Genomic DNA, 26,751 nt, shown 5'->3' with positions numbered 1-26,751 from the left:
AGCTCTGCTGTGGCCCTACCTGCCCTTAGGGACCAGATATGGGGGAATATAGCTTCCTCTAGGCCCTCAAACAGCAGCAGGACCTTCCATGTGAAGCAGCATGAACTTCTCTTCAATTCTAACTGCGCATCTGAGGCGCAAAATTAGGCCCCTCCCACTCTACTCCGGAGCTGTGAGGCCTAAAGAAACCACTTCCGAGTGAATAAAAAATAGCCATGTGGGTAATAACCCCAGAAAGAACCCAAAAGGACTTTCAAGTGTCTTACAAACGATATTTTCCTAAAAAAATCGATTGCCCTGAATTAGTGTCAACCAGCAAAATTAGCCCTGTTATGTAAGCATGCAATTCCTTACTAAGTCTCTGAACACAGCTTACCCTCCCCTCATGAGAATATTGTCAGTCTCTTCTAGCATTATCTCAGTCTTGTCTAGAAATAAATGACTGAACATACCTTATTGCAGCCTAACCTGCAAACCGTTCCCCCCAACTGAAGTTTTCTGGTACTCCTCAGTCCTGTGTGGGAACAGCAGTGGATTTTAGTTACAACATGCTAAAATCATCTTCCTCTCAGCAGAAATCTTCATCTTTTTTCTGCTAGAGATTAAATAGTACAAACCCGTACCATTTAAAATAACAAACTTTTGATTGAAGATAATAAAAAACATAATTTATGCTTACCTGATAAATTTATTTCTCTTGTAGTGTATCCAGTCCACGGATCATCCATTACTTGTGGGATATTCTCCTTCCCAACAGGAAGTTGCAAGAGGATCACCCACAGCAGAGCTGCTATATAGCTCCTCCCCTCACTGCCATATCCAGTCATTCGACCGAAACAAGACGAGAAAGGAGAAACCATAGGGTGCAGTGGTGACTGTAGTTTAATTAAAATTTAGACCTGCCTTAAAAGGACAGGGCGCGCCGTGGACTGGATACACTACAAGAGAAATAAATTTATCAGGTAAGCATAAATTATGTTTTCTCTTGTTAAGTGTATCCAGTCCACGGATCATCCATTACTTGTGGGATGCCAATACCAAAGCTAAAGTACACGGATGATGGGAGGGACAAGGCAGGAACTTAAACGGAAGGAACCACTGCCTGTAGAACCTTTCTCCCAAAAACAGCCTCAGAAGAAGCAAAAGTGTCAAATTTGTAAAATTTTGAAAAGGTGTGAAGCGAAGACCAAGTCGCAGCCTTGCAAATCTGTTCAACAGAGGCCTCATTTTTAAAGGCCCAGGTGGAAGCCACAGCTCTAGTAGAATGAGCTGTAATCCTTTCAGGGGGCTGCTGTCCAGCAGTCTCATAGGCTAAGCGTATTATGCTCCGAAGCCAAAAGGAGAGGTTGCCGAAGCTTTTTGACCTCTCCTCTGTCCAGAGTAAACGACAAACAGGGCAGATGTTTGACGAAAATCTTTAGTAGCCTGTAAGTAAAACTTCAAGGCACTGACTACGTCCAGATTATGCAAAAGACGTTCCTTCTTTGAAGAAGGATTAGGACACAATGATGGAACAACAATCTCTTGATTGATATTCCTGTTAGAAACCAACTTAGGTAAAAACCCAGGTTTGGTACGCAGAACTACCTTGTATGAATGAAAAATAAGATAAGGAGAATCACAATGTAAGGCAGATAACTCAGAGACTCTTCGAGCCGAGGAAATAGCCATCAAAAACAGAACTTTCCAAGATAAAAGTTTAATATCAATGGAATGAAGGGGTTCAAACGGAACTCCCTGAAGAACTTTAAGAACCAAGTTTAAGCTCCACGGGGGAGCAACAGTTTTAAACACAGGCTTAATCCTAACCAAAGCCTGACAAAATGCCTGGACGTCTGGAACTTCTGCCAGACGCTTGTGCAAAAGAATAGACAGAGCAGAGATCTGTCCTTTTAAAGAAATAGCTGATAAGCCTTTGTCCAAACCCTCTTGGAGAAAGGACAATATCCTAGGAATCCTAACCTTACTCCATGAGTAACTCTTGGATTCACACCAATAAAGATATTTACACCATATCTTATGGTAGATTTTCCTGGTGACAGGCTTCCGAGCCTGTATTAAGGTATCAATGACTGACTCAGAGAAGCCACGCCTTGATAGAATCAAGCGTTCAATCTCCATGCAATCAGTCTCAGAGAAATTAGATTTGGATGATTGAAAGGACCTTGTATTAGAAGGTCCTGCCTCAGAGGCAGAGTCCATGGTGGAAGAGATGACATGTCCACTAGGTCTGCATACCAGGTCCTGCGTGGCCACGCAGGCGCTATCAGAATCACTGATGCTCTCTCCTGTTTGATTTTGGCAATCAGTCGAGGGAGCAGAGGAAACGGTGGAAACACATAGGCCAGGTTGAAGAACCAAGGAGCTGCTAGAGCATCTATCAGCGTTGCTCCCGGGTCCCTGGACCTGGATCCGTAACAAGGAAGCTTGGCGTTCTGGCGAGACGCCATGAGATCCAGTTCTGGTTTGCCCCAACGATGGACCAGTTGAGCAAACACCTCCAGATGGAGTTCCCACTCCCCCGGATGAAAAGTCTGACGACTTAGAAAATCCGCCTCCCAGTTCTCTACGCCTGGGATGTGGATCGCTGACAGGTGGCAAGAGTGAGACTCTGCCCAGCGAATTATCTTTGAGACTTCTAACATCGCTAGGGAACTCCTGGTTCCCCCTTGATGGTTGATGTAAGCCACAGTCGTGATGTTGTCCGACTGAAATCTGATGAACCTCAGTGTTGCTAGCTGAGGCCAAGCTAGAAGAGCCTTGAATATTGCTCTTAACTCCAGAATATTTATTGGGAGGAGTTTCTCCTCCTGAGTCCACGATCCCTGAGCCTTCAGGGAGTTCCAGACTGCGCCCCAACCTAGAAGGCTGGCATCTGTTGTTACAATCGTCCAATCTGGCCTGCGAAAGGTCATACCCTTGGACAGATGGACCAGAGAAAGCCACCAGAGAAGAGAATCTCTGGTCTCTTGATCCAGATTTAGTAGAGGGGACAAATCTGAGTAATCCCCATTCCACTGACTTAGCATGCATAATTGCAGCGGTCTGAGATGCAGGCGCGCAAATGGCACTATGTCCATTGCCGCTACCATTAAGCCGATTACTTCCATGCACTGAGCCACTGATGGGCGTGGAATGGAATGAAGGACACGGCAAGCATTTAGAAGTTTTGATAATCTGGACTCCGTCAGGTAAATTTTCATCTCTACACAATCTATAAGAGTCCCTAGGAAGGAGACTCTTGTGAGTGGTGATAGAGAACTCTTTTCCACGTTCACTTTCCACCCATGCGACCTCAGAAATGCCAGAACTATCTCTGTATGAGACTTGGCAATTTGAAAGCTTGACGCCTGTATCAGGATGTCGTCTAGATACGGAGCCACCGCTATGCCTCGCGGTCTTAGAACCGCCAGTAGTGAGCCCAGAACCTTTGTAAAAATTCTCGGGGCAGTGGCCAACCCGAAGGGAAGAGCTACAAATTGGTAATGCCTGTCTAGAAAGGCAAACCTTAGGAACCGATGATGATCTTTGTGAATCGGTATGTGAAGGTAGGCATCCTTTAAGTCCACTGACCCTCTTGGATCATGGGTAGGATGGTCCGAATAGTTTCCATTTTGAATGATGGAACTCTGAGGAATTTGTTTAAGATCTTTAGATCCAAGATTGGTCTGAAGGTTCCCTCTTTCTTGGGAACCACAAACAGATTTGAATAAAATCCCTGTCCTTGTTCCGTCCGCGGAACTGGATGGATCACTCCCATTACTAGGAGGTCTTGCACACAGCTTAGGAATGCCTCTTTCTTTATCTGGTTTGCTGATAACCTTGAAAGATGAAATCTCCCTTGTGGAGGAGAAGCTTTGAAGTCCAGAAGATATCCCTGAGATATGATCTCCAACGCCCAGGGATCCTGAACATCTCTTGCCCATGCCTGGGCGAAGAGAGAAAGTCTGCCCCCCACTAGATCCGTTTCCGGATAGGGGGCCATTCCTTCATGCTGTCTTGGGGGCAGCAGCAGGCTTTCTGGCCTGCTTGCCCTTGTTCCAGGACTGGTTAGGTTTCCAGGCCTGTCTGGAATGAGCAACAGTTCCCTCTTGTTTTGAAGCGGAGGAAGTTGATGCTGCTCCTGCCTTGAAATTTCGAAAGGCACGAAAATTAGACTGTTTGGCCTTTGATTTGGCCCTGTCCTGAGGAAGGGTATGAACCTTGCCTCCAGTAATGTCAGCAATAATTTCCTTCAAGCCAGGCCCGAATAAGGTCTGCCCCTTGAAAGGAATGTTGAGTAATTTAGACTTTGAAGTCACGTCAGCTGGCCAGGATTTAAGCCATAGCGCCCTACGCGCCTGGATGGCGAATCCGGAATTCTTAGCCGTTAGTTTAGCCATATGAACAATGGCATCAGAAACAAATGAGTTAGCTAGCTTAAGCGTTCTAAGCTTGTCAATAATTTCATTCAATGGAGCTGTCTGGATGGCCTCTTCCAGGGCCTCAAACCAGAATGCCGCCGCAGCAGTGACAGGCGCAATGCATGCAAGGGGCTGTAAAATAAAACCTTGTTGAATAAACATTTTCTTAAGGTAACCCTCCAATTTTTTATCCATTGGATCTGAAAAAGCACAACTGTCCTCAACCGGGATAGTGGTACGCTTTGCTAAAGTAGAAACTGCTCCCTCCACCTTAGGGACCGTCTGCCATAAGTCCCGTGTAGTGGCGTCTATTGGAAACATTTTTCTAAATATAGGAGGTGGGGAAAAGGGCACACCGGGTCTATCCCACTCCTTGCTAATAATTTCTGTAAGCCTTTTAGGTATAGGAAAAACGTCAGTACACACCGGCACCGCATAGTATCTATCCAGCCTACACAATTTCTCTGGAATTGCAACTGTGTTACAGTCATTCAGAGCAGCTAATACCTCCCCAAGCAATACACGGAGGTTCTCAAGCTTAAATTTAAAATTAGAAATCTCTGAATCAGGTTTCCCTGAGTCAGAGATGTCACCCACAGACTGAAGCTCTCCGTCCTCATGTTCTGCATACTGTGACGCAGTTTCAGACATGGCTCTAACAGCATTTGCGCGCTCTGTATCTCTCCTAACCCCAGAGCTATCGCGCTTGCCTCTTAATTCAGGCAATCTAGATAATACCTCTGACAGGGTATTATTCATGATTGCAGCCATGTCCTGCAAGGTAATCGCTATGGGCGTCCCTGATGTAATTGGCGCCATATTAGCGTGCGTCCCCTGAGCGGGAGGCGAGGGGTCTGACACGTGGGGAGAGTTAGTCGGCATAACTTCCCCCTCGACAGAACCCTCTGGTGATAATTCTTTTATAGATAAAGACTGATCTTTACTGTTTAAGGTGAAATCAATACATTTAGTACACATTCTCCTATGGGGCTCCACCATGGCTTTCAAACATAATGAACAAGTAGGTTCCTCTGTGTCAGACATGTTTAAACAGACTAGCAATGAGACTAGCAAGCTTGGAAAACACTTTAAAACAAGTTTACAAGCAATATATAAAAAAAAAAACGTTACTGCGCCTTTAAGAAACACAAATTTTCCCAAATTTTGAAATAACAGTGAAAAAATGCAGTTGCACTAACGAAATTTTTACAGTGTATGTAATAAGTTAGCAGAGCATTGCACCCACTTGCAAATGGATGATTAACCCCTTAATACCAAAAACGGAATAACAAATGACAAAAACGTTTTTTAAACAGTCACAACTGCCACAGCTCTACTGTGCTTTTTACCTCCCTCAATACGACTTTTGAAGCCTTTTGAGCCCTTCAGAGATGTCCTGGATCATGCAGGAAGAAGCTGGATGTCTGTGTCTGTAATTTTTGCTGTGCAAAAAAACGCTAAAATAGGCCCCTCCCACTCATATTACAACAGTGGGAAGCCTCAGGGAACTGTTTCTAGGCAAAATTCAAGCCAGCCATGTGGAAAAAACTAGGCCCCAATAAGTTTTATCACCAAACATATGTAAAAAACGATTAAACATGCCAGCAAACGTTTTAAAATACACTTTTATAAGAGTATTTATCTCTATTAATAAGCCTGATACCAGTCGCTATCACTGAATTTAAGGCTTTACTTACATTACTTCGGTATCAGCAGCATTTTCTAGCAAATTCCATCCCTAGAAAAATATTTTAACTGCACATACCTTATTACAGGAAAACCTGCACGCTATTCCCCCTCTGAAGTTACCTCACTCCTCAGAATATGTGAGAACAGCAAAGGATCTTAGTTACTTCTGCTAAGATCATAGAAAACGCAGGCAGATTCTTCTTCTAAATACTGCCTGAGATCAACAGTACACTCCGGTACCATTTAAAAATAACAAACTTTTGATTGAAGAAAGAAACTAAGTATAAAACACCACAGTCCTCTTACGACCTCCATCTTAGTTGAGAGTTGCAAGAGAATGACTTGATATGGCAGTGAGGGGAGGAGCTATATAGCAGCTCTGCTGTGGGTGATCCTCTTGCAACTTCCTGTTGGGAAGGAGAATATCCCACAAGTAATGGATGATCCGTGGACTGGATACACTTAACAAGAGAAACTACAATTCTAACACCACATTCACTTTACCCTCCCGAGAGAGACCCTACTGCTTAGAGCCGGCAAAGAGAATGACTGGGGGGTGGAGCTAGAGGGGGAGCTATATGGACAGCTCTGCTGTGTGCTCTCTTTGCCACTTCCTGTAGGGAAGGAGAATATCCCACAAGTAAAGGATGAATCCGTGGACTGGATACACCTTACAAGAGAAATAAATAACACCTGCCTTAAAATGACAGGGCGGGCCGTGGACTGGATACACCACAAGAGAAATAAATTTATCAGGTAAGCATAAATTTTGTTTTCTCTTGTAAGGTGTATCCAGTCCACGGATTCATCCATTACTTGTGGGATACCAATACCAAAACTATAGTACGCGGATGAAGGGAGGGACAAGGCAGGCGCTTAAACGGAGGGCACCACTGCCTGTAAGACCTTTCTCCCAAAAACAGCCTCCGAAGAAGCAAAAGTATCAAATTTGTAGAATTTAGAAAAGGTATGAAGCGAAGACCAAGTCGCCGCCTTACAAATCTGTTCAACAGAAGCCTCATTTTTAAAAGCCCATGTGGAAGCTACTGCTCTAGTAGAATGAGATGTAATTCTCTCAGGAGGCTGCTGGCCAGCAGTCTCATAAGCATACCGGATTATGCTTCTTAACCAAAAAGAAAGAGAAGTTGCAGAAGCCTTTTGGCCTCTCCTCTGTCCAGAGTAAACCACAAACCAAGCAGATGTTTGACGAAGATCTTTAGTGGCTTGTAAATAGAATTTTAAAGCACGGACCACATCAAGATTGTGTAATAGACGTTCCTTCTTTGAAGAAGGATTAGGACATAGTGAAGGAACAACAATCTCCTGATTGATATTCTTATTAGATACCACCTTAGGAAGAAACCCAGGTTTGGTACGCAACACTACCTTATCAGCATGGAAAATGAGATAAGGAGAATCACATTGTAAAGCCGATAACTCCGAAACTCGTCGAGCCGAGGAGATAGCTACCAAAAACAGAACTTTCCAAGACAACAACTTGATATCTATGGAATGCAAAGGTTCAAACGGAACCCCTTGAAGAACTTTAAGAACTAAATTTAGACTCCATGGCGGAGCAACAGGTTTAAACACAGGCTTGATTTGAACTAAAGCCTGACAAAACGCCTGAACGTCTGGAGTATTAGCCAGACACTTGTGCAAAAGAATAGACAGAGCAGAAATTTGTCCCTTTAAGGAACTAGCCGACAATCCCTTCTCCAATCCTTCTTGGAGAAAAGATAATATTCTAGGAATCCTGACCTTACTCCATGAGTAACCCTTGGATTCACACCAAAGAAGATATTTACACCATATCTTATGATAGATTTTCCTGGTAACCGGCTTTCGAGCCTGAATTAAGGTATCAATGACCGATTCAGAGAAACCACGCTTTGATAAAATCAAGCGTTCAATCTTCAAGCAGTCAGACGCAGAGAAATTAGGTTTGGATGGTTGAAAGGGCCCTGAAGTAGAAGGTCCTGCCTCAGCGGCAGGGTCCATGGTGGACAGGATGACATGTCCACCAGGTGTGCATACCAAGTCCTGCGTGGCCACGCAGGTGCTATCAAAATCACTGAAGCTCTCTCCTGCTTGATCTTGGCAATCAGACGAGGGAGCAGAGGAAACGGTGGAAACACATAAGCCAGGTTGAAGGACCAAGGCGCTGCTAGAGCATCTATCAGCGTTGCCTTGGGGTCCCTGGACCTGGTCCCGTAACAAGAAAGCTTGGCGTTCTGGCGAGACGCCATGAGATCCAGTTCTGGTTTGCCCCAATGTTGAATCAACTGAGCAAATATCTCCAGATGGAGTTCCCATTCTCCCGGATGAAAAGTCTGCCGACTTAGAAAATCCGCCTCCCAGTTCTCGACACCTGGGATATGGATAGGTGATAGATGGCAAGAGTGAACCTCTGCCCATAGAATTATCTTTGAAACCTCCAACATTGCTAGGGAACTCCTTGTTCCCCACTGATGGTTGATGTAGGCTACAGTCGTGATATTGTCCGACTGAAACCTGATGAACCTGACCCCAGCTAGCTGAGGCCACGCCTGAAGAGCATTGAAAATCGCTCTTAGTTCCATAACTAATAAACTGTTTATCGGAAGGAGTGCCTCCTCCTGAGTCCACAAGCCCTGAGCCTTCAGGGAGTTCCAGACTGCACCCCAGCCCAGAAGGCTGGCATCTGTCGTTACTATAGTCCAATCTGGCCTGCGGAAGCTCATCCCCTTGGACAGATGGACCTGACATAGCCACCAGAGAAGAGAATCCCTGGTTTCTTGATCCAGATTTAGTAGAGGGGACAAATCTGTGTAATCCCCATTTCACTGACTGAGCATGCAGAGTTGCAGCGGTCTGAGATGTAGACGGGCAAACGGTACTATGTCCATTGCCGCTACCATTAAACCGATTACTTCCATACACTGAGCCACTGAAGGACGAGAAGTGGAATAAAGAACACGGCAAGAGTCTAGAAGTTTTGACAATCTGGCCTTCGTTAGGTAAATCTTCATTTCTACCGAATCTATCAGAGTCCCTAGGAATGAAACTCTTGTTAGAGGTGATAGAGAACTCTTTTCTTCGTTCACCTTCCACCCATGGGACATCAGAAATGCCAGAACAATGTCTGTATGGGACCTTGCGATTTGAAAAGTCGACGTCTGTATCAGAATGTCATCTAAGTAAGGGGCTACTGCTATACCCCGCGGCCTTAGGACCGCTAGAAGGGACCCTAGAACCTTCGTAAAGATTCTTGGTGCCGTGTCCAACCCGAAGGGAAGAGCCACAAACTGGTAGTGCCTGTCTAGAAAGGCAAACCTGAGAAAACAATGATGATCTTTGTGTATCGGGATGTGAAGATAAGCATCCTTTAAGTCTACGGTAGTCATATATTGACCCTCCTGGATCATAGGAAGGATGGTTCGAATAGTCTCCATCTTGAAGGATGGGACTCTGAGAAATTTGTTTAAGATCTTGAGATCTAAGATTGGTCTGAATGTTCCCTCTTTCTTGGGAACCACAAACAGATTTGAATAGAAGCCCTGCCCCTGTTCCTCCTGCGGAACTGGGTGGATCACTCCCATAACTAGGAGGTCTCGAACACAATGTAAGAATGTCTCTCTCTTTATCTGGTTTACAGATAAATGTGAGAGATGAAATCTCCCTTTTGGGGGAGAGGTTTTGAATTCCAGAAGATAACCCTTGGACACAATTTCCAATGCCCAGGGATCCTGGACATCTCTTGCCCAAGCCTGGGCGAAGAGAGAGAGTCTGCCCCCTACTAGATCCGTTTCCGGATCGGGGGCTGCTCCTTCATGCTGTCTTAGAGGCAGCAGCAGACTTTTTGGCCTGTTTCCCCTTGTTCCAAGCCTGGTTAGGTCTCCAGACCGGCTTAGACTGGGCAAAAGTTCCCTCTTGTTTTGTGTTAGAGGAAGTTGAAGCTGCGCCACTCTTGAAGTTTCGAAAGGGTCGAAAACTAGACTGTTTGGTCCTTAATTTGTTGGACCTGTCTTGAGGAAGGGCGTGACCTTTTCCTCCAGTGATGTCAGAAATGATCTCCTTCAGTCCAGGCCCGAATAGGGTCTGTCCTTTGAAGGGAATGTTAAGAAGTTTAGACTTTGAAGTCACGTCAGCTGACCAGGATTTAAGCCATAGCGCCCTACGCGCCTGAATAGCAAAACCTGAATTTTTAGCCGTTAGCTTGGTTAAATGAACAACAGCGTCAGAAACAAATGAATTGGCTAGCTTAAGGGCCTTAAGCTTGTCAATAATATCTTCCAACGGGGTTTCAACCTGTAGAGCCTCCTCTAGAGACTCAAACCAGAAAGCCGCAGCAGCAGTGACTGGGACAATGCATGCAAGAGGCTGGAGAATAAAACCTTGTTGAATAAAAATTTTCTTAAGGTAACCCTCTAATTTTTTGTCTATTGGATCTAGAAAAGCACAACTGTCCTCGACAGGGGTAGTGGTACGCTTAGCTAGAGTAGAAACTGCTCCCTCCACCTTAGGGACCGTGTGCCACAAGTCCCGTGTAGCGGCGTCTATAGGAAACATCTTTTTAAAAACAGGAGGGGTAGAGAACGGTACACCTGGTCTATCCCATTCCTTAGTAATAATTTCAGAAAACCTCTTAGGGATTGGAAAAACATCAGTGTAAGTAGGTACTGCATAGTATTTATCCAATCTACATAATTTCTCTGGGACTACAATAGCGTCACAATCCTCCAGCATTGCTAAGACCTCTCTGAGCAATATGCGGAGGTGCTCAAGCTTAAATTTAAATGTAGACATATCAGAATCAGGTTGAAGTATCTTCCCTGAATCAGAAAAATCACCCACAGATTGAAGCTCCCCTGCTTCAGCTTCAGTACATTGTGATGGTGTATCAGACATAGCCACTAAAGCGTCAGAGAGCTCTGTATTTATTCTAGTCCCAGAGCTGTCTCGCTTTCCTTGCAATCCTGGCAGTTTAGATAATACCTCTGTAAGGGTATGATTCATAACTGCCGCCATGTCTTGTAAGGTATACGCAATGGGCGCACAGATGTACTTGGCGTCCCCTGAGCGGGAGTTATAGGTTCTGACACGTGGGGAGAGTTAGACGGCATAAATTCCTCCTTGTCAATTTCATCTGGTGATAAATTTTTTAAAGCCAGAATATGGTCTTTGTAATCTATAGTAAAAATCAGTGCATTTAGTACACATTCTAAGAGGGGGTTCTACAAAGGCTTCTAAACATAATGTACAATGAGTTTCCTCTATGTCAGACATGTTTAAACAGACTAGTAATGAGACCAGCAAGCTTGGAAAACACTTTAATAACTGTGAACAAGCAAAAAATAAAAACGGTACTGTGCCTTTAAGAGAAAAAAACAATCACAGAAACTGCAAAACAGTGAAAAAAGCAGTAAATTCTATGACATTTTTACAGTGTGTATAATAGACTGAAATAGCATTGCACCCACTTGCAAATGGATGATTAACCCCTTAGTTTCAAAACCGGATCAAAAAAACGATACAACCGTTTTTAAACAGTCACAACCAACTGCCACAGCTCTACTGTGGCTCCTACCTGCCCATACGACGACTTTGGAAGGCACAAAAACCCTTTAGAGGGGTCCTATATCTCAGGGGACTCCTTCAGGGAAGCTGGATATTTCAAGCTGCAAAAACTACTGCGCAATTAAGGCGCAAAAATAGGCCCCTCCCAACATGTACTCACAGTGAGAGGGCCTTAAAAAACTATCCCTAGGCAAAATTAAGTCAGCCATGTGGAAAAACTGGGCCCCAGAATAAAGTTTTATCACCATTTGTAATAAACGTTTATATACATCAAGCAAACGTTATATCTATTAAGTAATGAGAGTAAATAACAAAAATATTACCCTTTACAACAAGCATGATACCAGTCGTTATTAAATCACTGTAATCAGGCTTACCTTAAATAAATCAGGCACTGTCAGCATTTTCTAGCTTATCATCTCTCTAGAAAAATTTAAAACTGCACCTACCTCAGAGCAGGTAATCCTGCACGCTATTCCCCCAGCTGAAGTTACCCATCTCTTCAGTTATGTGTGAGAACAGCAGTGGATTTAGTTACAACCCGCTAAGATCATCAAAAACCTCAGGCAGACTCTTTTTCAACTTTCTGCCTGAGGCTAAAATAGTACAACTCCTGTACCATTTGAAAATAATAAACTTTTGATTGAAGATAAACTACATTAATTCATCACATCTCTCTAGCTACTTCCCTTGTCGAGAGCTGCAAGAGAATGACTGGGGGTGGCAGTTAGGGGAGGAGCTATATAGACAGCTCTGCTGTGGGTGATCCTCTTGCAGCTTCCTGTTGGGAAGGAGAATATCCCACAAGTAATGGATGAATCCGTGGACTGGATACACCTTACAAGAGAAATGATAATTTCCCATTGTTTTCTCTAAGTATTGGCCTTTGAGTAAACAGTAATAAAGAAGATAAGGAGGGCTTTTGTGTAAATAAATAAATACAAGATCAACCCATTGTATTAAGTTGTGGTTTCAGTTGGCAAAAACAGCTATTTGTTATACCAAAATATACCTAAAGGAACAATTTACTATACAATTTAATCTTTGCAGCTGATATAACCACTACATTGTCCCTTTAAGGTTGAGATGTTGAGGCACATTTATCAAGCTCCGAATGAGGAGGCTTATGTCCCGCCGTCTCAATTAGAAACAGTGAACACTCATCAGCCAAAAGATAAGGAAGTCGAAGAGGCCCTCTGACCCCCACGCTTCCCGGAAAAGAACAAACAGATAAAGAAGTTTTGCCTTAATAAGTGACTGCACATCAGGATGCTCAGCGAATCTCTTGTGCAGTAACACAGACAGGGCTGAAATCTGTCCCCTCAGGAGGATTGGTACGTGAAGGGAGCATCCTTCAAATCTACTGTGGTCATGAACTACCCTTCTCGAACAACGGGCGGAATGGACCTATTGTCTCCCTCTTGAACGAGGGGACATTTAAAAACTTGTTTAAGCACAGGTCCAAATTGAACGGAAGTTCCCTCCTTCTTTGGAACCATGAAAAGGTTTGAATAGTATAGCAAACCTCAACCTCACTGCAAGTATATAAGCAGGTAAGGACCAGTCCAAGCATCAGACTCTCAGAGCGCCATTTATAACTAATAAGTAGCAAAATGAGTACGGAGCCTACCAAGCAGGAAATATTTTGTGGAAGCCAGGTTATATAGAAAAGTAGTTTTTCTCCCAACGCTCTATTATTCATATTTTCAATAATTTTCCATTTATTTTTCAATTAATTTTCTTATAATTATAGTTACATTTGCACCGATGGTATACTTTTAATTTGTATAGGCCAACCTTGAACTATTACTAATCTATGCTACCCAAATTGTAGTGAGAGGAGATTTAATCATCTCTAGTTCTACAATATTATAGCTCACCACTTAGGCATGGGCCCTATACCCAAGCAGCAACCTATTCAAATGTATCAGCAAATAGATAGTTATTTGTTATATACTACAAATATGTTGGTATTAACTAAGGTTATATGTCGTAGTGCTAGGTGGCTTTCCATTTGAAGTAGATATCATCAAAGAAGTATAACGGCAATAACTAATAAAAAAATAACTATAAGCTAGGGCGTGAGATACAGGGTAATACACCCTCTCAATGTGGAATGTAAATATCCAAGAAGAAATAAGCTGATGTGATAAAGTAAAGAGTAAATACTACAATCAGTCATACGAACATGCAAAATACGAGTAGACAGCTGTTTGTTATTGATAAGAACATTTAGAGGTAGGCAATTTTAATTCTATAGTTGGTTGGCCCAAATATGACTGCTTATGTTTTAAAATGGAGGTGACGGCTTGGGGTGAGAAAGCTGTAACATGACCCTTCTTATAAGCTAGTTATCTAAAATATATGGGGAACATCAAAATCCTAAGTGAGAGAATATAGAAAAAACATGGTAGTCCTGAATATGTCAACGTGTCCTTGTAAGACATATACTGGAAAGTGACTAAAGCTAAAAGGGGAGGTAACCTAGTATGTTTGTCGAGATTAGCACACATAACTGAGAAAGGACAATGATATAATAAATAGGATACACAACTGTGAAGAGAGCCCAGAGAAACTGGACTCATTTGTGTATACTCAAACCTTGTAGCAAATAAATCAAACAAAAACACACTCATGTAACGGTAGAGTTGTCATTATACACCAACAGGGTTATAATTATACTGAAACATAACTGCAACTGTAGTATTATTAGAAGAGAGTCCCGGGAGCACTAAAAGTAAATCCCCCACTTACTAGAAAGTGCCTTGCTGGACTAACCAATTCCATCTACGTTGTGGAGGCAGAGAGAGGGGCATTCAACAGACAGTGAGTTCAGCAATTCACGCATGTAGACTCTAAGGATGACTGCCGAACTAACCGTCCTACTCTCTGCTTTAGAGTGCGATAAAAATAAATTGGTGATCTCGGTTGTACTGGGGTGTAAGCTAGTGAACAATAGTTCTGTATCACCAAAGTATTCAACTCTCAACCGCAACGATTCCTTGGCACTCCTGAGATTGTCATAAGAGGTATGAGTCGGCTCTGTAATCGGCAACAAGGCACCCTGTTCTGCTGAGTAGTTTTGTTCCTTATCGCCCCTGGAGTATAGGATCATGTAGTGCGATGCCTCTCCACTTCTGTAGGCAGAGTTGGTTTGTTGAAGGGATCCAATATGGGTGCTCCCGCTCTGAGAAACAGGTATAGCCGCGTGTCCACTATTTTGTACAGTAGATTCGGTACGTCCAGGACAAGAGCCTGTATACTTGTCTTCTACCTGTAAATTGACATAATTGAACTTTGTTGTGTCTGCAAGAGCCTCATCCAGTATCTGCGCTAAGCTGTAGAAATGATTGTGAAGTAACCTAGCCAACTTGGATTTCCACATATCAGAGGCCGCCTCCATGAGTATGGTTCTGTCAAATTTGCCAGATAGGAATAAGTGGTCAGTCTCTCGATTGTTTTTCAATGCACCTTAAGGATCCTTATTTGTTGCCCATGGGGCATTAGGATGTATATAACCACCTTTTAATCAAGTTTAAGCCTGGAGCTTTGTAAAACACGTCTTGTTCCTTTAGAAGCTGGCTCCGCCCCCCCCAGTCCCATTCATTCTTAATAATGTCCGCCATCTAACAGGAGCAGGGAAGGATAAGGTACCACCCTGTCCTCAAACTCTATCCAATTTAGGAATCAAAGGTTCCCAAATTCATGAAACTAAAGTCTGGTTCCTCCGCAGCCAGAGGTTTTGAGGCAGCAGACTCCGACGCAGAATGTTCATACTCTGAAGTCTCAGAAAGAATTTCATCCTCTGATAACCCTATAAGTTAAATCCAATAAATTATCCAATGTACTCTGGGAAGGAGTGCAATATATAACCTTTCGCTTGCGCTTAGCAGGGCGGGGTAAAGCATTAAAGGCCACAGACACCACCGTCTGAGCTGTACAGTAACATCTGGTGAAAAGATGGCCCCTTCCAGATGGAAGATCAGCAATGCATCAGCAATTCTACAGGAAACTGCATGTGTAGAAAGATAAGAATGTAGGGTATGCACCTCACTGGACGACAACTCCTCAGAGATGGACGGCTCAGTGGTATCAAACATGTTTGACATTATCACATTATCAAGGCATATGGAACATAAATGAGGGGGCGGTACTAAGGCCTCCTCACAATATAAACAGGAATTACTCTTTAGGAATAGAGGGAGTGCCCTTTAGGTAACAGAATCCTCCATCGCTAGTGCAATAACCGGAGAACTATAGAAATAAAGCATAATTGTATTTAAAAAAACTGCACCTTTATATCCCTTTGGCTGGGGCACTCACCACCTCCCATGACCCAGACAGTACAGAGGGTTAGGACTTGTCTCTGATAGACACCCGGTCAGGAAAGAATCACATGGTGCACAATGCAGGACCGTCCCTGCTATGAGAAAAAGCGTGCCAAGCCTGTAAGCTGCATGGCTCTCAAAGTGAAAGTGAAACCTGTATATTCCATAACAGCCTATGAGCCCATAACATCTCACACATATAGGCAGCATAAACTCAAATAAACATATAAGATTATTTCCCCCTGTTCAATAATCCCCCTCAGGAGATATTAACCCTTGATTCTATACAGATAAAAGGAGTCACACTGTGACCCTGTCTTTTAGCGTTATCATACATGAAAAAAAAAATGAAACGATCTTACCAGAATCTATGCCGTGGAACAGGAACACGGCCTTTCAAGTGTGACAGGTTAGTAGCATCGCTCCTGACATGGACTTGAGAGCAGAAAGCAGGCAGCGAAATTCGTCGACGCTGATTGCTTATGGAGCTGTTAAGTTAATATGAGTCGGGATGGTTTCGCAGAAGAACTCCCGCTGCATCTCTGGACTCTAACTTTCACCCATGCTCTCACTGAGAGGCTGACAGAACTACTTAAAGATCCAGTCCCATTGCGAAGAGTACTACCCTCCATAAGAGACTACTTCGAATCTTCCAACCTACTGTGACGAAAGTTAAAGAATGACTGGGGGATGAGGGGACTGGGGGAGGTATTTAAGCCTTTGGCTGGGGTGTCTTTGCCTCCTCCTGGTGGCCAGGTTCTTAATTTCCACAAGTAATGAATGAAGCAGTGGACTCTCCTCCCATTAAGATGGAAATATATAAGTATATTTTACAATCAACTAAAATCACAGGCCTAAATACATTTCCATAGCTGGACACAAATCTAGTGCCATCACTGTGCTTATTTGCATGTACTATTTGTAAATTAATACAGAAATAGTTAGTATTTAATATTAATTATATACCTTTCAAAATATATTCCACTTGATTACTATTTAAAGGGACAATAAAGTCAAAAGGATGCTCAGAGAACATGCAGTTTTAAGAGACTTTCCAATTTGCTTCTACTATCAAATTGTGCTTGATCTTTTTATTTGTACACGCTCTAAGGCATCAGCTTCTACTGAGCATGTGCAAGAGGTCACAGGGTATACTTTATGAATCTGCGATTAGCTGATGGCTGTCACATGATACAGGGAGCCAGCAAATTGAAGTAAGTTTTTAAATGTTTCAGAAAAAATATAAGTGCTATTGCATTGCTTTTTTATGCATTTGATTATTAGACAATTAGTACTTAGTTTCTGTAAAGTAATGGACACCGCCATATTTATACTTACTTTCTATTTATCTCTGTGCAAACAAAGTTGTGTGGAATCCCTTTTAGATTATCCTATGTTCCACATAGCCTTGTTTGGACAGTCTCTTTTTGCCTGTTTTATATCTGTCCCTAATTGTCTTTAGCAGGGGAAACGGAAAAGGGGCAACTTAAGCTAGAAAACATGGCGGTGCCCATTACTTTATGGAAACTCAGGGGAATTTAGAAAGCCAACAATGTTCAGAGTTAAATTACAGGAAAAGGGGACAAAATAAATTATAAAAGCATATTGCAAAGATGTTTTAAATAAACATAATTGAACATTTTATATTACAATCTCATACTATTTGTAGGGTTGCCAGCTGTCCTACACAAAATACTTGATGAACAAGAGGTGATAAGTGGTACGTGGGGGTCATCATTGTTCCTCCCTAAGCTCTACCTTTTAAGCCATATCATATATATTTTTCACAACCAAGCAGTGATTTTATCTCCTTGGCCTCAAGTGTCCTGGAAACCAATCATTTTACTTATGTGCCAGTAACACAAACAGCAGTGATTTGACCCTCCCTTGTCTGTCAGCTCAAAACTACATGTAACAGACAAAGAGCAGTGTTTTAACACTGCTTTGACTACCAGTAATATGTAAGTTAGGTATTTTTTTTACCATTTGGTTTTCTACCAGTAACACAAAAAGGTGCATGTGCTGTGTCATTTCTTTATGTGCTATGTTTGTAATGCATAGAGGTATAGAATGCCCTAAAATTTAGCTGCCATTCATGGAATTTTAAAAAAAAAATGGACATTTAAAAAAACAATATATAATAATAATAATAATTAAAGAGACAGTCTAGTCAAAATAAAACTTCCATCATTCCAATAGGGCATGTCATTTTAAACAACTTTCCAATTTACTTTTATCATCAAATTTGCTTTGCTCTCTTGGTATTGTTTGTGAAAAGCTAGACCTAGGTAGGCTCATATGATAATTTATAAGCCGTTGAACTGCCTCTTATCTTAGTGCATTTTGACAGTTTTTCACAGTTAGACACTGCTAGTTCATGCGTCATATAGATAACATGGAGTTATTTATGAGTCAGCACTGATTGGCTAAAATGCATGTCTGTCAAAAGAACTGAGATAAGGGGACAGTCTGCAGAAGTTTGGATACAAGGTAATCACAGAGGTAAATACATTTCTTCTGCATACATGCAATGTGCTGCAGTAAATACTAATGCACCTAGTGACTATTATTTTATAAGTGTATTTTAAATGTATGTCCTTTATACTAATTAATGGGTTTGATGGGTCAAAAACTTTACTATTTTATTATATTTATGTTTTCTTTGAGGTGTGCATATCTCTGCTGCACTTATTGTATCCTTTGAATTATTGATACATTACGAATTTATGTGGATTTTTTTTTTTCGAGGGTGTTTATATCGAGGGTGTTTGCGCTAGTCAGTCTTACCACTGGCATTACGAGTTGAAAGAAAACGCCATCACAAAACTCAAAAATATATTACAAAGTTTAGTTAAACTCATAATAACACTATCTAATAAAATTATTAAAAAAAAATATTGCACACAGGTGTTAGAAGAAAAAAAAAAGGCAGACAAAGGGCTTTAACAGACATACATACATATACATGCCTAAAGATGTATATCTATGTATATATATATATATATATATATATATATATATATATATATATATATATATATATATATATATATATATATATATATGTCTATTTTTGTGTACAGATGTATTTAAATGTATATATACATATGTATTTACAGAGCTATATACACATATAAACACATAAATACATATGTACACATCTATGGACATACAGTATATATAAGTGCATTGGAGCCCTTTGCAATTAAGTAGATGAAAACATGTAAAAGCATATTTATGCAATATTAATTTTTAATAAAGGTTTTAAGTATGTATTTACTGTAAATATTTCACATTCCAATGTACTGCACATAGCAGAATATGTTCTATGTAGTTCTAAATAGGTATTCCTATTTATATATCTGTATATATGTATAGCTTTATATATATACTAGGCGATAAGCCTGCCCAGAGGGCAGTCTATGTTTAACAAATTACAAACTCCAAAGGTGATATTACAAAAAAAATAATAATGTAAAATGACAGAAAAAAAATAAACAAAGCTATCCAAAATAAAAAGTTAAATCTAAACTAATACCACTATAAAATTAAAAAATCACCCCAAAATAAAAACACCCCTTAACCCCTTAAGGACCGGGCATTTCAGACAAAAAAAGTTCCCCAAAAGACCAGAGCATTTTTGCCATCACTACATTTAAGCAGAAATAGAGCCTTTTTTATATTTACCTATCAAAACTATAATGATCTAGGCCCATTTTGGTATATCTCATGCCACCATTTCACCGCCAAATGCGATCAAATTTAAAGAAAAACTTAAACTATTTCACAATTTTAGGTTTCTCACTGAAATTATTTACAAACAGCTTGTGCAATTATGGAACAAATAGTTGTAAATGCTTCTCTGGGATCCCATTTGTTCAAAAATAGCAGACATATATGCTTTTTTTGTAATTATAAGGCCGCTAAATGCCGCTGCGCACCACACTTGTATTATGCTCAGCAGTGAAGGGGTTAATTAGGTAGCTTGTAGGGTTAATTTTAGCTTTAGTGTAGAGATCAGCCTCCCACCTGACACATCCCACCCCCTGATCCCTCCTTAAACAGCTCTATTCCCTCCACCACCTTACAATTGTCACCGCCATCTTAAGTACTGGTAGAAAGTCTGCCAATATGAAAATAGCCTTTTATATATATATAAACATCAAAGTTTGGTTAAGCACTCGAGGTATCCATAAGTAAATCCAAAATGCCCAGGGTGCACTTTAAGTAGTCATATAGTATCAAAGATGAACGGCACTCACTGGGTCTTATATAAAACAATTTATTGCAAATTTAACATTTCGGGGTCTCCCCCTTTGTCAAAAAAACATACTCTATGTTTTGTTTATGTATGTTTTTTTGACAAAGGGGGAGACCCCGAAACGTTAAATTTGCAATAAATTGTCTTATATAAGACCCAGTGAGTGCCGTTCATCTTTCATACTATATATATATATATATATATTTGCTGCAGTGTAGGTTCTCCCCAACCCCCCTGATCCCCCCCCAAAAAAAAGCTCTCTAACCCTCCCCCTCTACCTATTTGCCACCATCTTAGGTACTGGCAGCTGCAGTGGCCCTCTCTGCATCGGTAACTCTGCAAATAGGGTTGCCAGCTCAGTCATGTTTTCCTGGACAGTTATGAATTACACATGCTGCAGGGTGTGCAGGGAGGAACATGTATTGTATTTCTGGACAGCACTATTCATATTCCTCCCTGCACACCCTGCAGCATGTGTATCTTATAAGTGTTCTGTATTTTAAGGGACGGGTGGCAACCCTATCTGCAAATCTATTTCTGCAGTGTGAGATCGTGGTAGAGAGAAGCCCAGGACTGCAGTGACGTACAGGTGCGGAGCTGGCTTCCCCGATGCGCGGATCCGGAGCGGAGGTCCTCAGCGGCAGCAGTCAAAAGCTGCGTGGAGGCTCCTCTTCATCCGATCTCCGTCGAACACTGAAAATTGAATGCAAGGTACCGCATTCAATTTAGGGTACCTTGCATTCCTATTGAAATTTTGAAATCAGCAATAGGATTAGAGCTACTGAAATCCTATTGGCTGTCTAAATCAGCCAATAAGATTTCAGTAGATCCCTGACATTTCCGGAATCCACCTTGATGCAGCTTCGCTGCATGCAGGTGGATTCTTTTGGCTGCGCGTGCAGCCAACATTCTTTTGGCTGCCTGACGCAGCCAACATTCCTTTGAGGGGACAAATGGGGACACCGATGAACACGTTACAAACGCAATTATAGTAAAGATATATATGTATAGATATATATTGTACCATAATACCATCAGATATATGTAGAAATATGTATTTATGAATAAATTGAACATATTCTTGTATGTGAAGAACATTGGAACGTAAAATATTCATATTTTGAGTTAGTGCAAATGAAAATATGCTATTGGGTTTGAGAGTGAAAGTGGGGTGTTTTTTTTCTCCATTGACTTACGTGAGAATACGTGAACGCACAAACAATATTTTAACTTTGTCTTTTTGCGCTTGTCGTAATACAAGCACAAAAATCTTACTTCTAGCGCAATTAACACTCAAGCGAAAGCGTTAATTTGAGCTCCACTCATAATCTGGCCCTTTATGTTGATTTCTTACGGCTAGATTTAGAGTTGGGCGGTAGCCGTCAAAACCAGCGTTAGAGGCTCCTAACGCTGGTTTTTACCGCCCTCTGGTATTTGGAGTCAGTCAGGAAAGGGTCTAACGCTCACTTTGGAGCCGCGACTTTTCCATACCGCAGATCCCCCTACGCCAATTGCGTATCCTATCTTTTCAATAGGATCTTTCTAACGCCGGTATTTAGAGTCGTGGCTGAAGTGAGCGTTAGAAATCTAACGACAAAACTTCAGCCGCAGAAAAAACCCAGTAGTTAAGAGCTTTCTGGGCTAACGCCAGTTTATAAAGCTCTTAACTACTGTGCTCTAAAGTACACTAACACCCATAAACTACCTATGTACCCCTAAACCGAGGTCCCCCCACATCGCCGCCACTCTATTAAAATTTGTTAACCCCTAATCTGCCGTCCGCACGCCGCCGCAAGCTACGTTATACTTATGTACCCCTAATCTGCTGCCCCTAACACCGCCGACCCCTATATTATATTTATTAACCCCTAATCTGCCCCCCTCAACGTCGCCTCCACCTGCCTACACTTATTAACCCCTAATCTGCAGACCGGACCGCGCCGCTATTATAATAAAGTTATTAACCCCTAATCCGCCTCACTCCCGCCTCAATAACCCTATAATAAATAGTATTAACCCCTAATCTGCCCTCCCTAACATCGCCGACACCTAACTTCAAGCATTAACCCCTAATCTGCCGACCGGAGCTCACCGCTATTCTAATACATTTTTTAACCCCTAAAGCTAATTCTAACCCTAACACCCCCCTAACTTAAATATAATTTAAATCTAACGAAATAAATTAACTCTTATTATATAAATTATTCCTATTTAAAGCTAAATACTTACCTGTAAAATAAACCCTAATATAGCTACAATATAAATTATAATTATATTGTAGCTATTTTAGGATTAATATTTATTTTACAGGTAACTTTGTAATTATTTTAACCAGGTACAATAGCTATTAAATAGTTCATAACTATTTAATAGTTACCTAGTTAAAATAATTACAAAATTACCTGTAAAATAAATCCTAACCTAAGTTACAATTAAACCTAACACTACACTATCAATAAATTAATTAAATAAAATACCTCCAATTACCTACAATTAAACCTAACACTACACTATCAATAAATTAATTAAATAAAATACCTCCAATTACCTACAATTAAACCTAACACTACACTATCAATAAATTAATTAAATACAATACCTACAAATAAATACAATTAAATAAACTAACTAAAGTACAAAAAATAAAAAAGAACTAAGTTACAAAAAATAAAAAAATATTTACAAACATAAGAAAAATATTACAACAATTTTAAACTTATTACACCTACTCTAAGCCCCCTAATAAAATAACAAAGCCCCCCAAAATAAAAAAATGCCCTACCCTATTCTAAATTAAAAAAGTTCAAAGCTCTTTTACCTTACCAGCCCTTAAAAGGACCTTTTGTGGGGCATGCCCCAAAGAATTCAGCTCTTTTGCCTGTAAAAAAAACACATACAATACCCCCCCAACATTAAAACCCACCACCCACATACCCCTAATCTAACCCAAACCCCCCTTAAATAAACCTAACACTAAGCCCCTGAAGATCTTCCTACCTTATCTTCACCTCGACGGGTATCACACCGATCCGTCCTGGCTCCGAAATCTTCATCCAAGCCCAAGTGGGGGCTGGCGATCCATAATCCGGCAGCTGAAGAGGTCCAGAAGAGGCTCCAAAGTCTTCATCCTATCCAGGAAGAAGAGGCGATCCGGACCGGCAACCATCTTGATCCAAGCGGCATCTTCTATCTTCATCCGATGAGGAACGGCTCCATCGTGAAGACCTCCAGCGCGGATCAATCTTCTTCTTCCGACGTCCAAATGAAGAATGAAGGTTCCTTTAAGGGACGTCATCCAAGATGGCGTCCCTCGAATTCCGATTGGCTTCAATCAGCCAATCAGATTTTTCCTACCTTAATTCCGATTGGCTGATAGAATCCTATCAGCCAATCGGAATTCGAGGGACGCCATCTTGGATGACGTCATTTAAAGGAATCGTCTTTCGGCGAGTAGGCGTCGCTTGAAGAGGTTGGATCCGCATCGGCTGGGAAGAAGATGGCTCCGCTCCGCTCCGAAGAAAGAAGATTGAAGATGCGGCTTGATAGAAGACTTCATCCCGATGATGGACTTCCGACTTCAGCCCGATGATGGAGTTCTTCAGCCGCCGCTTGGATCAAGACTTCGGACCCTCTTCTGGACCGATCGGTGAACCCGGCGAGCTGAAGACAAGGTAGGGAGATCTTCAGGGGCTTAGTGTTAGGTTTATTTAAGGGGGGTTTGGGTTAGATTAGGGGTATGTGGGTGGTGGGTTGTAATGTGGGGGGGGGTATTGTATGGTTTTTTTTTACAGGCAAAAGAGCTGAATTCTTTGGGGCATGCCCCGCAAATGGCCCTTTTCAGGGCTGGTAAGGTAAAAGAGCTTTGAACTTTTTTAATTTAGAATAGGGTAGGGCATTTTTTTATTTTGGGGGTCTTTGTTATTTTATTAGGGGGCTTAGAGTAGGTGTAATTAGTTTAAAATTGTTGTAATATTTTTCTAATGTTTGTAAATATTTTTTTATTTTTTGTAACTTAGTTCTTTTTTATTTTTTGTACTTTAGTTAGTTTATTTAATTGTAGTTATTTGTAGGTATTTTATTTAATTAATTTATTGATAGTGTAGTGTTAGGTTTAATTGTAGGTAATTGTAGGTAGTTTATTTAATTTATTTATTGATAGTGTAGTGTTAGGTGTAATTGTAACTTAGGTTAGGATTTATTTTACAGGTAATTTTGTAATTATTTTAAATATTTTAGCTATTAAATAGTTATTAACTATTTAATAGCTATTGTACCTGTTTAAAATAATTACAAAGTTGCCTGTAAAATAAATATTAATCCTAAAATAGCTACAATATAATTATTATTTATATTGTAGCTATATTAGGGTTTATTTTACAGGTAAGTATTTAGCTTTAAATAGGAATAATTTATATAATAAGAGTTAATTTATTTCGTTAGATTTAAATTATATTTAACTTAGGGGGGTGTTAGTGTTAGGGTTAGACTTAGCTTTAGGGGTTAATCCATTTATTAGACTAGCGGCGAGATCCGATCGGCAGATTAGGGGTTAATTATTGTAGGTAGCTGGCGGCGACATTGTGGGGGGCAGATTAGGGGTTAATAAATATAATATAGGGGTCGGCGGTGTTAGGGGCAGCAGATTAGGGGTACATAGGTATAATGTAGGTAGCGGCGGTATACGGAGCGGCAGATTAGGGGTTAAAAAAAATATGCAGGTGTCAGAGATAGCGGGGGCGGCAGATTAGGGGTTAATAAGTGTAAGGTTAGGGGTGTTTAGACTCGGGGTACATGTTAAAGTGTTAGGTGCAGACGTAGGAAGTGTTTCCCCATAGTAAACAATGGGGCTGCGTTAGGAGCTGAACGCTGCTTTTTTGCAGGTGTTTTTTTCAGCTCAAACAGCCCCATTGTTTTCTATGGGGGAATCGTGCACGAGCACGTTTTTGAAGCTGGCCGCGTCTGTAAGCAACGCTGGTATTTAGAGTTGCAGTGGCGGTAAATATGCTATACGCTCCTTTTTTGGAGCTTAACGCAGCCATTCTGTGAACTCTAAATACCAGCAGTATTTAAAAGGTGCGGGAGAAAAAAAGCATGCGTAGCTAACGCACCCCTTTGGCTGAAGAACTCTAAATCTAGCCGTTAGTCTTGTTTGTGATACAAAATCACATTTGCTAGTCTATAAAACAGTATTACATAGATGTCCTATATTATAAAACCAGCCACTTAGTCTGCCCTTACTTTGCCAAAATCCGACAAGCTTTTGCTTCCTTGGTAATATTTGTGGGCCCCAACTGAAGAACTCTCCGCCCTGCAGACAACAAAAATTAGAGAGATCAGATGTTAAAAAAACATAATTTATGCTTACCTGATAAATTCCTTTCTTCTGTAGTGTGATCAGTCCACGGGTCATCATTACTTGCGGGATATTAACTGCTCCCCTACAGGAAGTGCAAGAGGATTCACCCAGCAGAGTTGCTATATAGCTCCTCCCCTCTACGTCACCTCCAGTCATTCGACCAAGGACCAACGAGAAAGGAGAAGCCAAGGGTGTAGTGGTGACTGGAGTATAATTTAAAAAATATTTACCTGCCTTAAAAAACAGGGCGGGCCGTGGACTGATCACACTACAGAAGAAAGGAATTTATCAGGTAAGCATAAATTATGTTTTCTTCTGTTAAGTGTGATCAGTCCACGGGTCATCATTACTTGTGGGATACCAATACCAAAGCAAAAGTACACGGATGACGGGAGGGATAGGCAGGCTCTTTATACAGAAGGAACCACTGCCTGAAGAACCTTTCTCCCAAAAATAGCCTCCGAGGAAGCAAAAGTGTCAAATTTGTAAAATTTGGAAAAAGTATGAAGCGAAGACCAAGTTGCAGCCTTGCAAATCTGTTCAACAGAGGCCTCATTCTTAAAGGCCCAAGTGGAAGCCACAGCTCTAGTGGAATGAGCTGTAATTCTTTCAGGAGGCTGCTGTCCAGCAGTCTCATAAGCTAAACGAATTATGCTACGAAGCCAAAAAGAGAGAGAGGTAGCAGAAGCTTTTTGACCTCTCCTCTGACCAGAGTAAACGACAAACAGGGAAGACGTTTGTCGAAAATCTTTAGTTGCCTGTAAATAAAATTTAAGGGCACGAACTACATCCAGATTGTGCAAAAGACGTTCCTTCCTCGAAGAAGGATTTGGGCACAAGGATGGAACAACAATCTCCTGATTGATATTCCTGTTAGTGACTACCTTAGGTAAGAACCCAGGCTTAGTACGCAGAACTACCTTATCCGAGTGAAAAATCAAATAAGGAGAATCACAATGTAAGGCTGATAACTCAGAGACTCTTCGAGCCGAGGAAATAGCCATTAAAAATAGAACTTTCCAAGATAACAACTTTATATCAATGGAATGAAGGGGTTCAAACGGAACACCCTGTAAAACGTTAAGAACAAGGTTTAAACTCCATGGTGGAGCCACAGCTTTAAACACAGGTTTAATCCTGGCCAAAGCCTGACAA

General features: G+C 41.2%; 1 protein-coding gene across 2 annotated transcripts in view; it reads right to left on the bottom strand.

Annotated features, from left to right (window-relative positions):
* LOC128646111 (dipeptidase 2) overlaps positions 1-26,751 on the bottom strand; it is a 191,899-nt gene that overhangs the window by 61,291 nt on the left and 103,857 nt on the right. For both annotated transcript variants that reach the window (XM_053699562.1, XM_053699563.1), the window contains exon 6: positions 25,479-25,548. In XM_053699562.1, the coding sequence (XP_053555537.1) occupies positions 25,479-25,548 (70 nt within the window). The remainder of the gene's footprint in view (positions 1-25,478; positions 25,549-26,751) is intronic.

Source organism: Bombina bombina, chromosome 1 (assembly GCF_027579735.1).
Source record: "Bombina bombina isolate aBomBom1 chromosome 1, aBomBom1.pri, whole genome shotgun sequence".
NCBI classification, from domain to species: Eukaryota; Metazoa; Chordata; class Amphibia; order Anura; family Bombinatoridae; genus Bombina; species Bombina bombina.
The sequence above is the reverse complement of the archived record's forward strand: the minus strand, read 5'-3'. Positions and strand labels throughout refer to the sequence as shown.